General features: G+C 39.6%; 1 protein-coding gene across 7 annotated transcripts in view; it reads right to left on the bottom strand.

Annotated features, from left to right (window-relative positions):
• Positions 1 to 463: 463 nt before the first annotated feature.
• Positions 464 to 21,331, bottom strand: part of DMD (dystrophin) — a 2,476,968-nt gene continuing 2,456,100 nt past the window's right edge. For 5 of the 7 annotated variants that reach the window (XM_059910880.1, XM_059910875.1, XM_059910876.1 and 2 more), the window contains 2 exons: positions 14,685 to 14,777; positions 464 to 579 (listed from right to left, as the gene is read on the bottom strand). In XM_059910880.1, the coding sequence (XP_059766863.1) occupies positions 482 to 579; positions 14,685 to 14,777 (191 nt within the window). In that variant the 3' untranslated portion in view covers positions 464 to 481. Of the gene's footprint in view, positions 580 to 5,552; positions 5,585 to 14,684; positions 14,778 to 21,331 lie in introns of all 7 variants that reach the window. The other 2 variants (XM_059910877.1, XM_059910882.1) reach the window with 1 other exon arrangement.

A 21,331-nucleotide genomic window follows, 5' to 3' on the forward strand; every position in this document is an offset into this window, starting at 1 on the left:
GCCACGAATCTCATATGGATATCACGCTAAAAGGATGCAAAACAATGTGCTGCCTCAGTGTGTGTGTGTGTGTGTGTGTGTGTGTGTGTGTGTGTGTATGTGTATGTGTTTGTTTTTAGGGGTTTTTATAAACAACTTTTTTTTTATAAAGCACACTTTAGTTTACAATCTTTCTTTATAACTGTTATAAATTTTTAAACAACCCAAAATGCGTTCCATATAAAGAAATGGCAAGTTATTTAGCTATCAAGATTTTACATGTAGTTTTCTTATAACTTTTTTTGTACAATTGCATAGACGTGTAAAACCTGCCATTGTTAACAAAACAATAACAGACTTAGAAACTACTGAAATCTACAGTATAGTACCACTACCCTTCACAAAAATATAGATTTTTTTTTCTTGTAAACTCTTACTGTCTAATCCTCTTTGTTGTATGAATATTATAAAAACCATGCAGGAATCAGGAGTTGTAAAACATTTATTCTGCCCCTTCTTCATCTGTCATGACTGAAACTAAGGACTCCATCGCTCTGCCCAAATCATCTGCCAAGTGGAAAAGGCTTCCTACATTGTGTCCTGGAAAACAAAGAGAGAGACAGACTTGACACAAGGTGTAGTTATCATGACCCCAACTCTTTGTCATTTGGGAAATCATCCCCCGTTTCTAGGTGAAGACAACACAGAAGCTGCGTCGAGGGGATACACAACAGAGTTTGGTTTTTCACCAGTTTTCCAGGAAGAAGCAAAGCCTTGTTAATGAAGCCATTCCACACTGTTAGTATCAGCCTCATATTGGATCAGGCTCCTAGTGTCATATAAATGGAAAAAAGTCAGACTGCACTCATCTTCCCCATGTAAATATATATCAAAAGGCTTCCATGGATAAGCACAAGATTCCTGTCATAACAGGAACAATTCGTGATGGGATGTATCTTTTCCACCTTGCTGTGGGAGATTATTTACTATGTACTTGAATTAAAAATTATTTTACTGTCAAACAACCATCACCATAACTATCACCACCACCACCGCCGCCACTCTACTGCCATCACCGTTGGCATCACTACCATCACTACCATCGCTACGTGTGAAATCTTTATCTCAAGGCTGTTACAAGCTGTTGGCTCACGTCTAAGGCTATGGCGGAGGTGACTGTTTTCTCTCTGCTTTTTCTTGAGTTGAAAGATACTCTTGAATTGACCTTTGTATACACTATTAACATTTGAATTAGGAAGCTTCAGGAAAAAAAATTACTTTTCATTCCAAATTACTCAAGAGCCTAATTATAAGATGACCCACATGTATAGCATGGATTTGGGTAGCCTCTGAGTCCATTTTTGATCTCCTACTAAATGAGGGTTAACTATCAGAATAGCCTTCTAATAATAATATGACATGACCTATCATTAATCCCCCAGCACGGAGCATAAAAGCAGCACAACGTCCCTGGGTACTTTGTGGCAAAATTCAGATCTAGAGTAAGATAATTTGAGACATACTTTATGACTTGCCTCGTCATGTACGTCCCATATTTTTATATGGCTAATTTTAATTCTTGGACATTAGGAAATCATTCCACTATTCAAGTAGTGCCTTTGAAACTAAAAATGCTTTACTAGGCTATTACTACCTTGCCATGTATCAACTTTATAGATTCCCATAATAATTGTTAAAATCCCTATAAACATTAAAGATAGACTAGGGCAGGTATTCTATTCTAATATTTATTTCAAGAGACATATCGTTTTTAAATATATGAGGGGATCTGAAGAGGACTCATAGGCAGGCACTTAAACAGCGATGGCACCAGATCAAGTTAGGAGTTAACTTTAATGCCGTTCAGCCATTTTTATTAAGGTGACCAAGTCTGTAACTCTCTTTGAGCTTTATTAGTGCAGAAAGTTTCAATGAGGACTAATTATGCTTTAAAAAATCACTCTGGATTTTGGTTGAGGCTGCACATATAAAAACTTTTAACAAAGCATATGTACTATGCCTAGAGTGGGCCAGTAGTTTGGCAGCCCTCAGTGAAGAAGAAAAATCATCTTTGGCTTTTCTAAACCATAAAAACCACAGGAAGACATAGTGGGTCCTTTGCTACTCCTCAGAGCACAAATATCTAACTGACGCCACCAAGTTAGAGGGCTTCCCTTGTATCTACTTTTGAGTGCCCAGCAACCCTGGGAAATCTGTACAATTATTCATGTGTCATTGAAAATAGATGGACTAACTGCAAATGTTAAATTGCTTGCAATCTCAACAGCAATTAATAAAAGCAGTAAAAACAAACCCCAAGACTCTTACAACCTGATACCTAAATATAATTCCAACTATTTCTCACATCTATACTATAGTATAGTCCTCCTGGTAGCTAGGAAATGTATTACAAAACATAAAACAGGGAAGAAATCTTTTTTTTCTCCATCAGCTTATTGACAATAATCAAAAAGTGCCTATTTTAGACTGTGCTAGGAGATGCAGACTGCAGTTCAAAAGGTAATGAAGACAAGTGAATGCATGTATAGATTATACAGCCAAGTAATGCTTCTACTCCTCAAAATGGTGTTCGGTTACTAAGTGGAAGGAAAATTCTTGAGTCTCTTAAGAGGCATAAGTTCTAGGGGTATCTGCTATTTAAAAAGTTACCAGGTCAGAGGTTCATGATTTTTTAAAAAATTAATTAATTAATTAATTTTGAGCTGCATTGGGTCTTCGTTGCTGTGCGCGGGCTTTCTCTAGTTGCGGCGAGCAGGGGCTACCCTTCGTTGCGGTGCGCGGGCTTCTCATTGCGGTGGCTTCTCTTGTTGCGGAGCATGGGCTCTAGGGATGCGGGCTTCAGTAGTTGCGGCATGCGGGCTCAGTAGTTGTGGCTCGTGGGCTCTAGAGCGCAGGCTCAGTAGTTGTGGCGCACGGGCTTAGTTGCTCCGTGGCATGTGGGATCTTCCCGGACCAGGGCTCGAACCCGTGTCCCCTGCATAGGCAGGCGGATTCTAGTCCCAGGTTCATGATTCTTAATACACCATACCTACTCCCACAAAATGTTAGGTGGCCTTTAACCTGTCCAGATGGTTAAATGTTCACAAATGACCTCATGGCCATCCCTGTGCTAGAAAAATGAACGTTCTGAGTCACCTCACCGTATCTATATGATGCCTTTCATTACTTTGTTTACAAATACCTGCTTCATCAGAGTAACAATTCCAGTGTTTTCCATGGAGGTTTTCCTTAGAGCCAGAAAAAAAAATTCTATCTCTTTGACTAAATACTGCCCCAAAGAATCATATACCTCAACCCGCTGGAGGCATAGAACCACATACAGATAGGGAATTGGGACACAGAAAATAGATTTGTATCCTGCTTCTATTATCCATGCGTGTAAGGCAGAACATTAGTGAGATCATTAACTTTACCTGACAGATTTTTCTAAAGTCAAAATGAAAATCTCGTGCTATGAGCATGAGAGGCCCTGGAAAACAGGCAGGATGCAGGCATCTGCGATTAGCTTCAGGCACAAGCAGACATAAAAATACGTCTGTAGACGTGTTTAATCCATTCTTAAGCAAGGATTGTTGAAGAGAAAGGCACTTTGCGTTTAACATTAGGGTAGTTGTATGTTTTTCCAAGTTGGTGCAAAGTGCGACACGTGGACTCTCGCATGCCACCTCTGCCTCAGGGAGTTATTCGCTGCAGTGATTTGAATTGAGACTTTCTGGCAGAGACCCAAGACCTCAATAGCAATCTGGCACTCTGTTTTTTAAAAAATACCGTTCCCAAAGAAATGGTGAGCACTCAATTGGCCAAAGCAAAGCCAGAATACTGCAGCGAAATGTGCTTATCTTTTCTTCTCTGTAATTTAATCTTTGAAAAAATATCTGGTCTACTGTACATTTGGGGTATTTTCATAGCATTAAAGAAAATCACTATTGTTTTGATTCTCTGGCTTTCTGAAAACTTATCTGACTACAATACACCTCAGGTAGTATGGTTTCCAAATGCCTATGTGACTTCAATTATATGTGCTGGCCTTTTCTAAAATTCGTTTATGAGAGACACATATTTAGGGTGGTTAAAAACATGGTGCAACTTTTTACCACACGTTAAAATAAATTTTAAGGGGCACTTACCATCACAATGAACCCAAGACGTCTCACATAAGAAGGCAAACCGTCAGGAGCATTCAATGCTTCACCGATTCAGGTTTCCTGTTTCTCCTCCCAGCCCACCACTCCCTCCCTTGGACCCCACAAGCCTTGGAAGCGAGCACTGGTGTAGACACACTGAAGGATCGTTCAGTTGATTAGACCTGCGTGGCATGGCACTGGCAGAATTTCCAGTATGCTGTTTAAATGAATCAGTGGCTACTCCTTTCCATCTGTTGCTAAGGATCCAGAACCTTCTCATGTAAGGACTCCCCACCCGTCCAACCTGTCTCCCACAATAGTACACGCTATTGCCATCCATGGGAGAGCTTTCCTTCTTGCGTCCTTCATACTAAACTCTTGGTAAGGACAATCTTGTTTCACTTGGGCTGTCACTCAACACTTTGTCATCCAATGTCCTTTCATTAGGTAACTCAATGTTTAGCTAATATTTCTGGTAGAACAGAAGTATGAAGCAGCTTTTACTGTAAAACCCCCAAACCACATTCAGTGATAATGCTGTACCCTACCTATAACAGGCATGAAAAAAATCCCTCAAGACTCCAAGATTCACTTTTTATCCCTAATTGGTTATTGTTCTCTCTGGCTCAAAATGCCAAGTAAAGAAAAAAAGCATCCTCTAAAGGGCAAGTTGAGATGACATATGCTTTTCACACACCATTTTCTAAGTGGCAGTAAAGCACACAGTTAAGAGTGTGGCTCTGGACCCAGACTGCCTGGATTCAAATCCTGGCTCTGTCACCTTGGACACATTGCTTACCCTTTCATTGACTCAGTTTCCTTATCTGTAAAATGGATTAATAAGAGTACCTACCTCATAGGCTTGTCCTGAAGATTACATAATGAAAAAGATGGCAAGTGCTTAGAAAAGTCCTTGGCACACAGTAACTGCTCAAAAAAATGTTAGCTAAAGTGGGAAAGAAAGAGTGTAGGCACCAGGAAAAAGAAAACAAAAAATGAAGTCACCCCTGAAGAATAAAAACCGAGGGCACTGGCAGAAAATGCTAGGGTCCTGGAAGTAGAAGGAAGCTTTATGACTCATCAGTTATGTTCGAGGCTAAATGTATTTTGAAGATTTTGTTTGTGTTGCAAATGGCAACAGATGATGAGCTTCAGGATTCCAACCTAGGGACTACAAAGGGTTGCCATTTAAGAGAGATTCCTGTTCCCCCAACCCCTGGTCCTGTTGTCATGGTGATGACAATGACAGTGAACATTTGAGGAATGTTCCTCATAAGCTGCAAGTGGAGAGGTGACTACCATCCTTACATGATGACACGTGTAATACACACATGGGCGTGCACGCACACAATTCTTACACAAATGCCAAACATAGAAAGCGGGATGAGACAGACAGAAGCCATGGCTGTGAGCCTGAATCTCACTAACCTCTCTCATTGGCTTCCCAGGGGTATTTCTTCCTTTAATAATAGAGAGAGGAAGAGGCAGAGATATCAGAAAGGAAAAAAAAATGCATAAATATACAGTTTCATACCAATTTGCTTCTTTTACCAAACAAATGTTGAGATGACAATTCATTTATCCCCTTCTGGAAAAAAAATAAAAACAGAAACAAAAAAACCCAAAAGACACATCCAGTCAAATAACCTTTACATACACTTAAAATCGGTGTAAACAGATAACATGATCCAGGAGACATCACTTATAGAATCCATAGAGCTCACATGTTCAACTGGATGAAAGCTGGCACAGCATAGAAATCTGACAAATTGAGCATTGTTTTCAAGGGCAACTGTAGAATCTCAAGTTTACTGTCCAAAAATCTCAGAATCCCTTTATTCTCCACTTGACAACCAACGCACCAAAACAAACAGTAGTTGGTTTCAGGTGCCAAAAATCTGCACTCCAAATGCGAGGTAGAACACTGCATAGAGGCTAGACTCCATCCTCTTGGGGGAAGTTGTTCTATCTGATAGAAGCTGAGCGTGTCCATGATGGGACTGGGGACACTGGAGAAAATTGAAACAAAGCGGGAAGGAGATAAGTCCCACTTATGGGCAAGCCACGGAGCCAGATTCAGGAATGAGTCTTCACCTTCCTCCTCATGATTCAACAGATACCAGGAGCCTTGAGGGTCAGCCAAAGACCCTCTGGCCTTGTTTGTTTTATAGAATCCTATATCTGTATGCAGTTATTTATTTTTGAAAAGCAGGTTCTGATGAGAAAGTTTTTCTACGCTAATATTTATAACCGGACAGAAAATTAGGGACCGCTGACCATACCTGGCATGTCTTGGGCCTGCAATTTCCGGGGTCTCCACAGTGAAATACTGATTTTCAAACTTTGGCTTTCGCATTGGGCCACTTCCTAAAACATTCTTGTCTGCAATTCAGTATTTAGATCAGATACAAGCAGAGCTGTGAGAGATCTTCTGCAGCATCTCCCTTTCCCCTGACACACTCCAAGAAGACCTACGACCCCCCGAAACAATTTGAGTAGTAATCTAGAATGAAGAGGTATTGAGCTACTAATCCAAAAGAAACTTTTTAAAACTTATCAAGTTTAGGGTTTAAAACTTCTGGTGTACATTGTAAGGTTTTCTAAGTATGCCCCTCCCCTGCCTCTGCCTTCCTTCTGAATTGTCCCGAGTCAGAGGCTTCTTGGGGGTACAGAGACTGCATGCTTGACGACGTAATAAACATGGTCAAGGTATTCATGATGCTCCTCAAACCAGGAAAAAGAGAGAGAACAAAGGGTATTGGCTCCTCAGTTGTGGGTGTTCCCAGTGGTAGGCCCATACCAGACGATGGGGAAAAGGGAAGGGGGAGAACCTCATTTCATCCTTGATGGTGCACACCAACCCCAGCGTGAATTAGTCATCCATTCTTTTAGACTTCATTAGCAAAATTTTAAAAATTTCTTGTACTTCATGGTTATACTGTCTGGTGGTAGAATTAATTCTCCTCCCCTATAAGACTGTGAGCTCCTTGAAGGCAGGGTCCACACGTTGCTCACCTACCTCTCTATCCCTGATACCTCTACTATACCTCGACACTACGGGTATTTGGTAAATGCTGGCTGAACTAAATTAGGTAGCCACTAGGTCATGGCCAAGAGTCCTTTGATGCTTTAGGCAACTTGGCCTTGCCTGCGATCCTTTAGCTTGGATGCCAAGGGCTCGTAGCTGTGTCTAGCTTGTAACTTGGGCCTATTTTTCTTTTTTTTTCAAATTGAAGTATAGTTGATTTACAATGTTGTGTTAGTTTCAGGTGTACAGCAAAGTGATTCAGTTATATATATATATATATATTCTTAGTCTTTTCCCTGATAGGTTATTACAAAATATTGAGTGTAGTTCCCTGTGCTATACAGTAGGTCCTTGGGTCTATTTTTAAAACCTCAGAACCTTAGGAAGGACAGTGTTGTTAGAAAGCAATGTGATTTAGCTTTAGAATGTAATTATGGTTCCTAGAATGGTAAAGGTTATGCATCTTTATTAATTCTTCAACAAGGCCTATTCAGAGCTCAGTATCAACTGGACACTGCTGAAGATGAAGCGTATGATTTGGGTTTTGTTTCAGGTACTTCTTCAGAAACCATGTTTTCTGTAAAATGGACCTCCCAGAGCTATGTGATCCCTGACCTCTTTCAAAATCGTTCCTCGCCACTTGGGTTCCAATGTGCTCATTAGCATAGTACGAAGCGAGGTCCGCTTCTTGTTTAAAAAGAGTTAAATGTTTTCTACTTGTATCAGAAATACTTTCTACACTGACAAAATAGAGGCTCGCTGGTTGCAGCATTAAAAACAAATTATTTACCGATAAATAAAGTACCAAATAAAAGTTTTATGTGAAAAACACATTCTTTGGAAATGAGTTTGCTTAGACCTTCGGTTAGGGGGTCCATCTGGCAATGCAGTATGCTGTCAGGAAATGAATCAAGAGAAACAGGAAGTGTGCTGGGGAGTCCTGAGTCTAAAGAAAGGGCTTGGTCAGGTCTGGAGAAGTCTCGTTTCCTCAGGCAGTACGAACTTGAGAGGATTGGCTGTAATTCATTATTCACAGTCAGAATCGCAGGACGTTACTGTTTCTGGGTATCTTTATGAGCTTCTTTATCTCACTTCACTGACTTTTTAAAAAAGTTAAGGAATAATGAGTCCCTTTTTAGGATTTCTGTTTCATTACAAGTGAAAGAAGATTGAAATGGCTATACTTTATTGAAAATGCAGGATCTTTGGTGAAGACGGATATAAACGTGTAAATCAATTCAAAAGCAGTTTTCTTGAGCTGAAAGTTGATCAGCACCGAAATCTGTGACTGTATGTATGTGATGAGCTAGAGTGGACAACAATTTAATGATGTAAAGTCGGGGTTGGCAGATTTTCTCTGTAAAGGGCCAGATAGTTAAATACTTTGGGCTTTGCCAGTCACACAGTCTCCGTAGCGGCTATTCAGCTCTGCCACAACTACTCTGCCCTTGGAGTGAGAAAGCCCCCCTAGACAATATGTAAATGAATGGGGGTGGCTGTGTTATGATGAAACCTTATTTATAAAGATTTGGCCCGTGGACTGCAGTTTGCCGGCCCCTGGTGTAAAAGAGCAACAGCTGAAATCCTTTCTGGAAGCCGAGAGGGAAGGGAAAGGGAGCCTGCAAGGGGGGCCAGGATGCTTCCATCTGTCTTTGTTCTTTATGTTGCGCTTCCATAAAAGAATCACGGACAAGACTTGAATTTTAGAAGACGGCAGGTTTTGCAAAGCGGTTGGCTTTCTAATTTAGAGGCATTTAACAGAATGTATGTGGCCTTATTTAGGAGGGGGGAGTATGAGGGGGAGAGGATGGCATGGGCTGTTGGGGATAAAAATAATGTGGCACAGGTCAGCAGGTAAGAGATTATACAGGCAGCAGCAATACCCACACAACAGTGCTAACTGCTTCTTGAGATGTCTTACTGCACTGAGAGCTCATCTTGGATCCTATCATTAATCAATGTACAGTGGCACCTAATTTTTACAGAGGCCAGTACCATGCCCCTCACTAGCGAGGCGTTTTCTTTCAGGAATGCACATGCATCGAACAAACTCTTTGTTAGACTGCTGAATGTTCAGAGACGTATGGACAAATCGCTTAAAGAGTTGATTTTAAAACGATGTTTGTTGTTCGTTCTACCCATGTAGCCTCCCTACAGGATAATGGTGGAGATTTACAAAGTGTCCTATGGTAGATAATGCCTTTTATTACAGTGGAATTCAACTTCTACATCTATTTATAGACAGAGGGAGAGATTATATAGGTAGATTAAATAGGTTAGATAGAAATTGGCTCACATTCTGTGTTTAATATACACCAAGGCCCTCAAGCTCCTCAGGTGGTTGTGAATAACTAACTAGAGCTAGAGATTCATCAGAAAAGATGACAGGCTCGCAAAGCTAAACAGGCACACGTTCACACCTTGAACTCCCTGCGGTTTATAGTGGCTACGAGGAAGGACAGTGCTGGCTATCACTTGATCACTAAGCGGAGAAGCGTGCAGCCTCCTTTATTAATTTGTATAACAGTTTAGCAAGGCCATCAAGGTAGAGAGCTGAAGCCTAATCGAACCTGCTGAATAGCCATGAACGAGGCTCTTCACTTCTTTGGGCATCCAGGTACTTCTAGTGGAAATGAAAGGTGAAGATTAGCTGATACCTGAAGACTTAGCGCTAAGTCAAAATTGTGGGAAAGGGTAACAAAAAAGTTGTGAATTTAAAGTACACAAGAACTCCCCTACCTATATGCTTTATATTTATGAAAAACATAATATTAAAAAACGTCTTTTCCTCTGTGGGAGATTATCTAGCAGGGTTAAGTAAACCATGAGGTGGTATTTAACAGCACATTTCCACTAAATGTCAGACCTCTGGCTCAAACATCTGTTTTAAGTTACTAAAACAGCTGTCCGAAACAGCTGTAGCAAGCATGAACTTCATTTTTTGTAACACAACAATGGGAACGTGGATGCAGACTTAGATTGAAAATACAGTGTTCTCTAAGATACTAGCAAGGTCTTGGCAGAAACGTCCGTGGTAATAAAACTTCTAAAATATAATTTTTGTCAAAAAGATATCCACCTGGGCAAGGAAAACTGAGATCAGTTAGATCAGTATTTTTAAACAACTGGATCAGAAAATCAATATAGTGCGTTGCAACCAGCATTTTATTTTTAAATAAAGAAAACAGAGAAACAGTGTGAATTATACATAGTAAAGTATTGTTTCATGAAACTTTTGTTTCTGATCTTTGTATGTATACGTGACTATATACATATATGTGTGGTGTATATATGGTGGGTACGTACATATTTGTGTGTACATACATACGCAAATAATTTGTTTTATATCTTTACCCCGGTTTAAGATGTAAAATGTTTCTCTTATTATGGATAATGGTCAGAAAAGGTCAAAAGCCACTGTTTTGAACATCAAAGATGTTAAGATGAACTTTCAAGACCCTTCCAATTTGGGAGAGTCTCTAATCCTGAGACGTTAAGAATCTCAAGATTTTTGGCTTAATATCAACTTAACATACCTACTAATTGGTAAGATATTCCCACTAAATCCTACCATATATATATATATATTCTCCATTCTTTCACAATGAAAAAATGCCTTTAGTTAGAAATAAAGCATCCAAAAAACCACTTTTTAAAATTTTTTTATTTTTTGGGTGAAGTAGAAAAGAATAGCTTTATTGCAGGGGGCCAAGCAAGGAGTCCAGGGCAGCTAGTGCTTAAAAGACCCTGAAACTCCCCTTAGGCTTTCAGGGAAAGGTTTATAAAGACAGTGTGAGGGAGGGGGTTTGTGGGGTGTGTGATCAGCTCATGAACACTCTTCTGATTGGTCGGTGGTGAGGTAATTGGGAGTCGGCATCATCAACCTCTGGTTCCAACCCGTCTGGGGTCTACGTGCTTGAAAAACCACTTTTTAGAGTGCATCGATGATCAGCCTATTTTTACAATGACAAGACTTTTTATCCATTTAAATTTATGGAGAAATAGGTGTGATGTGATTTATAACAGGAAATATATATTTAGTCTTCGTCCCCCTTCCAGGCACAGCGCTCCTAAAACCCTTGGAATTTCCTGTGATGAGCAGCAGCAAGGTGTCTTTTGTTATGTTACCAAGGTGACTTCTGGAAAGCACCTAAGGATGGGGGCTGCTTGCCAGGGGAGCCAACCAAGTGATTAGAGGGTTGGAACTTTCAGTCCTACCCGCTGATGTCCAGGGAGAGGAGAGGGGCTGGAGATTGAGTTCAGTCACCAGTGGCCAATGATTTAATCAATCATGCCTATGTAATGAAGCCTCCTTATAAACCCAAAAGGACAGGGTTAGGAGAGCTTCCGGGTTGGTGAACACGTGGAGATGTGGTGAGAGTGGTGTGCCCAGAGAGGGCATGGAAGCTCTGCACCCTTTCCCCATGCCTTGCCCTACGCATCTCCTCCATCTGGCTGTTCCTGTGTTGTACCCTTTTATAATAAACCATGATCTAGTAAGTAAAATGTTTCTCTGAGTTCTGTGCCCTGCTCTAGCAAATTAATTGAACCAAAAGAGGGGGTTGTTGGAATCTCTAGTCTATAGGCAGTGGGTCAGAAGCCCAGCTAACAACCTGGACTTAAAATTGGCATTCTGAAGTAGGAGGGGAGGGGCAGTCTTGTGGGACTGAGACCTTAGCCGGTGGAATCGGATCCTGTCTCTGGGTAGACAGACAGAGTCAGAATCGAGTTAAATTGTAGGACACCCAGCTGGTATATGAGAATTGTTTGGTGGTGTGGGAAAAGAACCCCACACATTGGAATTGGGTGCAGAATCATAAGGGGCCTATGATAAGGTATAATTTGGGAGGAAGTAGCAAAAAAAAAAAAAAAAAAAAAAAAGAAAAGAAAATGTCCAGGTCATAGCATCACAGAAAGACCAGCCAGCTCTTCTAGCACCTTATCTACTCTCATTATGTGTATTTTGTTTGTTTGTGTATTTGTTTTCTTCAGGAAAATGAATGAATTCTCTCAGGCCACCAGGGTACTACTGAGTAAGTAGGAACTTGGTTAATGGAACTGGTATCAGACAAAGCCTGCTTATCCCCTATTTGAGAACTCAAATTCGCACTCAGGGGATGATATGCTTCCATAAGCACTAATTTAGTAAACACTATCCAGGCGGCCTGAATAGAGTTTCCTAGGTTTTCCATATAAGTAAATTAACATCGGACAAGTAAATATAACATCAGAGAGGCTGACTGCCAAATACCATATCAGAGGAGGTATATTTCTGATCTTTCATACCCATGTGGTATTTAGCTTCAAGGACTCTAAAAGGGGGATGCCAGGAGAGGGTGCAAAGATCTCACCTTAAGATAGTTAGGATGGCCCAGAGACCCAGTACAAAACAGCAGCCGCTGGGGAAGCAGAGCCATGAGCGCTGCTGTAGCCTCTCCTCTGATAGACTCTAGTTGTTCAGATGTGAAAGAAATGCCCAGGGCAGCCACTAACTTCCCACAGAGCAGGTCAACAACTTTTCAGGTCAAGGAGCAGGGAGGAGACGCATGTCTATGACCTTCAAGGGAAAGCCTGGGGTCAGTGAAATGTGTGTGAGACGCGGGGCCCAAAGTTCTGGCCCCATGAGTAGCTGTGTGATCTTGAGGAAGACACTTGCTCTGCTTGAGGCTAAGCCATTCCTATTTATCTAGAAGGGGGTTTCTAGGATTCTCTCATGTCATAGACGTCTCCATTACAGCAGTAATACTACTGTGCTGTGATATGAACTTCTCGGGAAGGCTGCATCCCCAACTGACCGTAAGCACCTTGACGGCAAAGAACTTGGCATTTCTACTTTGCATCCCTGACACCTCCGCTGGTACATAGTAGGTGCTAGCAAAAGCTGGCAGGATCAAGGTGAATGTGTTTGATTTACGTCAAACCAGCATGTGGTCTTCTCATTATGAATCATGGCATTTTGGGAGAGGAGACAGTGAAGACAGGATGGAGAAGAGGCTGGCAGGTGTGGGATAAGGAGGTGGGTGGAAGACAGAAGACTTTTATCTGTTAAAATCAACACATCAGAGGCGCTCAGCGGTGAAAAGATGGCTGGTGCAGACATTTAAAATTAGCTTCCCCTGACGGTTCCTTAGCAACGCTCTATCAGAACATTATTGCTTTTAATGTGCACCACACAACGTTCACTCGCACATGAAATAGCTGGGAAATGGCCATTGTTAACTGACACTGAACAAAAAGATAGGAAAAACACAGGACTCAAAGCACCCTCCTCATTGCCCTTATGGAGAGGAACAAATAGCCAGATTCTCTGCCGCCCTTCCCTCCCTGGCTGCCCATTAGGGGTGCCAATCACTGGCCACAAAGCCTGTGCTCCCCGCCCCCACCCTTGGTTCTCTAGATTATCCCTCTATTTGCTCACAGGTGACTGCTGCCAGTCTGTTTTTTTTTTTTTAATTGAAGTATAACTGACATACACCATTATATTAGTGTCAGGTGTACAACCTAGTGATTTGACATTTGTATGCACTGTGAAATGATCACCCCATAGGTCTATTTATCATCTGTCCCCATACAAAGTTACAATATTTTTTCTCTTGTGATGAGAACTCTGAAGATTTTCTTTCTTAGCAACTTTCACACTTGCAATACAATGTTATTGACTCGAGCGTCCATGCTGTCTGCCATTCTTTTTATTCACTGAAGGGGGTGGGTCAGTGACCTGTCTTATGTTAGGGCAATGAACCACTAGAAATACTCCAAAACACTAACAATAGCAGCAAAATAGCTCCTTGGATGAAGTAAGGCATCTGAAGCTCATACTGGCTGGTAGGAAAATTCAGTGCGGTAAAATGCTGTATTTTTGGTATGAGGGGCAAAATATTCAAAGTCAAAGTGATGGGAAAAATAATGTTAATGTTCAATAATATTAAGATATATTAACATTTAAATTAAATAATATTAGTGTCTTCCTTTGTGAAAATTGTATTCTATCTAAGGAAGTGAAAAAAATAACGAACTAGTACATAGAGATTTAATTGTACTTATGTTTAAATGATGGGGTAATATACAGTTTTCAAATATACATAAAAGGCATGAGATTGCAAGCCCGAGTTCCCACCACCACTGTACGCTAGGCATATCACAGACCTTGCTGTATCACATAGTAGCTGTATGTCCCTGGCAAAGGCACCATCAGGGCATTAATTTCCTCGTCTGTAAAAGTCACTTAATAACTGCTCTTAAGTAAAAGCTATCTCATAAATAACTCTTCAGACTAATGTGCCAAGCAAGGAAGATATCGATACTTTATAAACATAAGTTAGTATTCTTATTTCTAGAAACATCTTGATTACACAGGTATTTGAATTCAAAATACTCCAAACCAGAAATTCACATTCGAAAACAAAATCTTCTCACAGTGATCCCAAACTGGCATTCTGTCAGCACCTGTTTATCTACACATGCTGGTTGGGTATGGAAACGAGTGGCCTACTTCCAGGAAGTTTGAGTGACTTCTGGGTAGTGGCGCTTACCTCTCGAACTAGGGAAGGAGTTGTTGAGTTGCTCCATCACTTCTTCTAATCCTGTGCTTGTGTCCTGGGGAGGACTGAGAAGATCTTCCTCACCTTAATGAAAGCAAACACAAACAATGGCAAATTACACTTAAGGAGAAAATACAGATACCAGAGAAAAGGTTCATGACGCCATTTAAAAATCCATTATTAATTCATTTTCACTCCTTCATAAATAACGTAAATAAAAATGACCCCTCAAGCTTAATAATTAGGGAACAGTTCCTTCACGGGAAAAAGAATTTCATGCAGGGATTTATCTATGTCATTATCTTTGGAAAAGAAAACTGTGTATCTGCTTAGAAGTTAAAGTTGCCGTAAGTTTCTTACGCCCCATTAAGAAACGTGAAATGTTTTTCTTTGTAATAAAAGATGATTATCGCACATTTGCAGCGTGTCTCTTCAACACAAAAGAAGCATGTGACATTTTGCATTCACTTTAGTAAGGTAAGGAGTGGAGACACTGAGGTATTTTTTCCATTCTTTACTTTGACATTCAACAAAAAATACAGAGAAAACTCAAGTACCTTTAAAGTCCAATGTAATAGGGAGAAATAAAAGTTGTATGTGCCCTATATAGGAAATGAAATATTGATATTCTAAGGACTGTGTATATGGACATACTGGGAAGTTATGTTCCTTTCCTATTTGTTCTATGGGGTTACTTCATCATAATTATGTTTTTAGATGCTTACAAAGGGAACTTTTTAAAAAAATTTTTGAGCATTTGTTTATGTGAGGAGAGAAAGATGATTTGGAAGGAAGGGAGTTTAGGGATGGATGGTCTTCTTCTGGGGATGGGAGTCTCCTTGTAGATTTTGTTGATCTGTGTCTCGACTGTTTATTCATGTGTCAAAGAAATACACCTCAAACAGCATTTGCAGTAAGGGAGAAATTTCTTAAGTGCAAACAAAATTGTTTTGAACTTTGAAGGTCCTTTGAAACTAATTTTTCATAACATTCAATCTTCCAACAGTGAAAATAACTTCTTTTCAAGCTCTGTTTGTTGAGTACATTGCCACTTCCATTTAAAACAAGACCTTGCTTCAGCAGATCAACAAAAATATACACGCTTAAGGACAACCTCTGGTTCACATGTGACTTGAAAATGACTGGGGAGCCAGCGATGTAATGACTTAAATATGCTTGTCATTTCCTTTGGTCTATGCCACTTGGATTTTCATCTCTGATTATAATCCTGCATTTATTACCAAGTGTTCATCCTTCTTTCTTAAAGCACAAGCTAAAAGAATCCTTGGCACTGCTCACCATTTAGACAAAATCATATCTTAGGTGGATGTGAGGCTGTATACCATTATTAGAAAGGAGGGCTAAGGACCTGGGGTAGACAAAACCCCTCTGATTCTGTGAGTCTCCTGGTAACATACCATAGGAACTCTCTTTGAAGTACTAAGGACAGGAAATGATTGCTATTCAGGTTATAAGGTGAAAAGGAAGTTAGGTTATCTATCTATCCATCCACATGCACATGCTACTTGCTGATATTTATGCCTTTAGAAGTGAAAAAATGAAATTCAGCATCTTTAGTTTCTTTTTGCCTGTGGGTTTTTTTAAATTTTATTTATTTTATTTAATTAATTTATTTTTGGCTGCGCTGGGTCTTCGTTGCTGCGTGCGGGCTTTCTCTAGTTGCAGCGAGCAGGGGCTACTCTTCGCTGTGGTGTGTGGGCTTCTCATCGCGGTGGCTTCTCTTGTTGCGAGCACGGGCTCTAGGCGCGTGGGCTTCAGTAGTTGTGGCACGCGGGCTCTAGAGCGCAGGCTCAGTAGTTGTGGCACACGGGCTTAGTTGCTCCCCTGCATGCAGTAACTTCCCGGACCAGGGCTCGAACCCGTGTCCCCTGAATTGGCGGGCGAATTCTTAACCACTGTGCCACCAGGGAAGCCCCTTGCCTGTGGTTTTAAACTACCATCATCTGGAAAGGATGGAATGAATGAAATATTGCCAGAAGGAACTGGATGCTGACAGCTGCAGGGTTGATAACATCTCTGTTCCATTACCAATGCAAAATTTTGCCGAATTGGGGAACACGAGGCATTTTTAATGGTGTCAAGTCCACTTTAGTGATAGTATGCCTTATAGAATAAATTGGAACCAACAGAGACACTCATGAGCAATGATGTTAATATTTCTGACAGTTTAATTAGCTCATACCGGAGCTCTAGGAACTCAACTGTACTGTCTTAAGGTTTAGGTACAGTTCAATGAAGTGACTGACATTATTCTCCCTGAATTACTTCAAGGATCAAAAAACGGTATAAACCTAATTATGTCAACCAGTCATAACTATCAGCTGTGAGTCTCAAATGTAAGTGTCCAAGTACACATGTAAACTTGGCTTCTTTGTTTTAATGGAAACTTTCATGGCAGTTTCATGTATCCTTCAAACAGTTTTTGAGGGCCTATTACATCGTACATAGAAAATAAACAAGTAAAGTATAATCTTTTCTTCTTTTCTCAAGATTTTCACAGTTAAAACTCCTTTGGGTTTAACTAATCTCCTTTAAAAGTGGAAATCAGAATTATCACATATATGCGTGAGTAAGAAGTGAATCAACCACTGAAAAATGCTTAAGGCCTAATATTTTCTGTGTGAGATTATACTGGAAAAGTGAAAACCGCTAAATGACACCTGAAATTAAAGTAATGCCACTGGACTATTCAATACTGAGCCAGATTTTAAATGTTAAAAAAAAAAAGCCATAAAAATTTCAAAACAGATTTATTTATATATTCAAGTACTTATCAAAAGCCAACTATGTGCCAGGCAATGTTCTGAGTACTGGGATTATAGCAATACACAACCAAAAAGCCCTGTCTCCATGGAATTCACATTCTTATGGAGGCACTCAGGCCTCAGAAAAGAGGGTTAGGGAGGGGCAGTGAGGAAGACTCTTCGGAAAGGGGAGTCTAAGAAGCCCTCATTAATAAGGGGCAGGTGAGCCAAAATGTTAGGGACTTAAGGGTGGGAGCCATGTAGATATTTGAAGGAAGAGTGCATGAGACAGAGGCAATAGGAAATGCAGACTCTGAGAGGAGAGTGTGATTGGCTTGCTCACAGAAGAGCAAGAAGAAGGCCAGTACCTACAAAGTAAAGTGACTGAGTGTTGGGGGGAACGTGCTTCTCTGGCCCAGGAATTTGGACATGGTCACATAACCTGCTTTGGCCGATGGAATGTTAGATATGACATAAGCAGAGGCTTGTAATGTCCTTAAGTGGTTGGGCTTGCTGTCTTGTGCTTATGTGCCGTAAGAAGTACATGGTACAGTGGTCTTCTGACCCAAGGGGGATGAGAGACATGTGGAACAGACTTGACCCCAACCCACAACTTGGAGTCCAGCCTAGTTGAGCTCCAGCACAACTCCAATCAACCAACAAGATGGCATGAATGAAAAATACGTAACTTGAGAATTTTCCGATTATTTTGTTACACAGCAATAGCTGATTGATATACTCTGTTTTAAAGCATCGAACTAGCAAGATACCAATATTTATGGGTTATCTAATCATATGCTGATATGTAGCTATAATATTATAGGCGGCCCAAAAATGTTCCTGACTCTAACAACAATACTGGTGACCACAGGCCTCCTCCCACAAAAAAAAAAGCCTCAAGAAAATATTTATTGAGTCCCAACTGTGTACACTAGGAACTTGGCCAGCCCTCATCCCTACTTCACTGGTCCACTGCCTGCTCAAATAGCACTGCTAATGGTTCAGGGATTTCTAACTTAAGTAATGGCAATTCTTTAGCATTAACACTTCAATTTGATTATATTCTGAGGTGATTCCCACAGATATGCATAAAAATCCTTTTTGGATTATTGGCCCTAGTTTTCATGGTTTGTCTGAAGTTGGTCCAAAGAAATGACTGAAACATTAAAAAAAATGAATGTTTCAAAATAAGGAAAGACATAGTCAAAGTTAAAATAGCACTCTGATATAGCATAATATGATAGACACTGCTGAAGTGAAGGAAAAAGGAGATGACTCAATTTAATCTGAGATAAAAGAAGTGAAATGGTTTGCTATAGGCCAGATATTCTTTAAGTCTTCTGAAATTCACCATGGTTTTAGGCTTTCTAGACAGGATGATATGTAACTCACTTCTCGTTCCTCAATTCAAATGATGATAATGGTTTTACTTGCTTAAAAAGTGACTTTAGCCAGAATTGATGTAAGCTGAGACACAAGAATCCTTACACCTATGATTTTGTTTACACCCAAGCAAACTATTTTCTCTTTATACAAAAGGAAGCTGTGTATTAGAACATTATTTTGTCTTAAAAAGGGGGCTGTGTATGAGCAAATATGCCCACCACTATTTTTTTTTGGATTACTTATCTAAATCATATATTTTGTTTTTAACCAATTTCCAACTTGATGTGTGACTACTTGGTCATTCCTGCCTTTCTCTAGTTTTTCTTAAGAAAAAAAAGATCTATCCAGTACCTGATATTTACCTTCAGTGACTTTTTGAAATTATGATTTGGGGTAGATGGTTTCAATTTTACATAAAAATGCTGTGTTTAAGTTCTTTAATATATTAACGGTGTACAATGAGGATGTTGATTACTAGTTGGTTAGTGTTGAATAGTGATGAAAGATATTGAAATTAGTAGCTATTATTCATTTGTAAAATTTTTATTGAGATATAATTGACATGTAACGTATTAACTTTAGGTGTACAACATAATTATTTGAAATATGTATATACTGCGAATTGATTACCACAATAAGTTAACATTCATCACATAGTTACAAATCTTAAAAGTTCTCATCACAAGAATAAACACAAGGCCTTGTTGTTTATCTATTTTATATATAGTAGTGTGTATCTGTTAATCCCATACTCTTAATTTACCCTGCCCCCTTCTCCTTTGGTAACCATAAATTTGTTTTCTATGTCTGTGATTCTACTTCTGTTTTGTAAATAAGTTCATTTGTATCATATTTTTAGATTCCACGTATCAGGGATATCATATGATATTTGTCTTTCTCTGTCTGACTTACTTCACTTAGTATGATACTCTCTAGGTCCATCCATGCTGCCATGCAACTTTTAAACATACAGTACAGTATTGTTAACTGTAATCTCCATGCTGTACATTATATCCCATGCAGGACTTACTTATAACTGGCATTTTGTACTTTTTGACCACCTTTGCCCATCCCCTACCTCTGGCAACCACCAGTCTGTTCTCTGCACCATTTTTCATTTGCACTAAAACTGTGCACGTGCACAAGGGTTCCCTTTTCTTCATATTCTCACCAACACTTGTTATGTCTTATCTCTTTGATAACAGCCATTCAAACAGATGTGAGGTGATACCTAATTGTGGTTTTGATTTGCATTTCCCTGATGATTAGTGATGTTCAGCACCTTTTCATGTACCTGTTGGCCATTGGTATATCTTTGGTAAAATGTCTAATTGATCTTCTCATTTTTTAATCAGATTGTTTTTTCTCTTGAGTTGTATGAGTTCTTTATACATTCTGAATATTATCTCCTTATAAGATATATGATTTGCAAATATTTTCTCCCATTCTGTAGGCTGTCTTTTCATTTCTTGATGGTTTTGTTCGCTGTACAGAAGCTTTTTATTTGATGTAGTCAGATTATTTTTGCTTTTGTTGCCTTTGCTTTTGGTGTGAACTCAAAAAGTCATCACCAAGACTGATATCAAGGAGCTTACCCCCTATGTTTTCTTCTAGGAGTTTCATGGTTTCAGGTCTTACATTCAAGTCTTTAATCCATTTTGAATTGATTTTCATGTATGGTTTAAGATAGTGGTCCAGTTTCATTCTTTTGTATGTGGCTGTGCAGTTTTCCCAACACCATTTACTGAAGAGACTATTCTTTTCCTATTGTATGCTTTTACCTCATTTGTTGTAAATTAATTGACCACAGGTGTGAGGGTTTATTTATGGGCCCTCTATTCTGTTCTGTTGATCTATGTGTCTGTTTTTATGCCAATGCCATACCGTTTTGACTACTATGGCTTTGTAATACAGTTTGAAATCAGGGAGCATGAGGCCTCCTGCTTTGCTCTTCTTTCTCAAGATTCCTTTGGCTCTTCGGGGTCTTTTTTTTTGTGGTTCCATACAAATTTTAGGATTTTTTCTTCTATTTCTGTGAAAAATGCCATTGGAATTTTGATTGGGATTGCATTGAATCTGTAGATTGCTTGGGGTAGTATGGACATTTTAACAATATTAATTCTTCCAGTCCATGAGCATGAAATAGCTTTCCATTTGTTTGCATCTTCAATTTCTTTCATCACTGTGCTATTTATAGTTTTTAGCGTACAGGTCTTTCACTGCCTTAAATTTATTCCTAGGTATTTTATTCTTTTTGATGCAATTGTAAGTGGAATTATTTTCTTAATTTCTCTTTCTTATAGTTTGTTATTAGTGTGTAAAAATGCAACAGATTTTTGTTGAGTTTTTATCCTGCAACTTTACTAAATTCATTGAGTTCTAACAGTTTTTTGGTAGAGTCTTCCAGGTCATTTGCAAATAGAGATAAATTTACTACTTTCTTTCTGATTTGTGTGCCTTTTATTCTTTTTCTCACCCAATTATGCT

This window comes from Balaenoptera ricei, chromosome X, assembly GCF_028023285.1.
Source record: "Balaenoptera ricei isolate mBalRic1 chromosome X, mBalRic1.hap2, whole genome shotgun sequence".
NCBI classification, from domain to species: domain Eukaryota; kingdom Metazoa; phylum Chordata; class Mammalia; order Artiodactyla; family Balaenopteridae; genus Balaenoptera; species Balaenoptera ricei.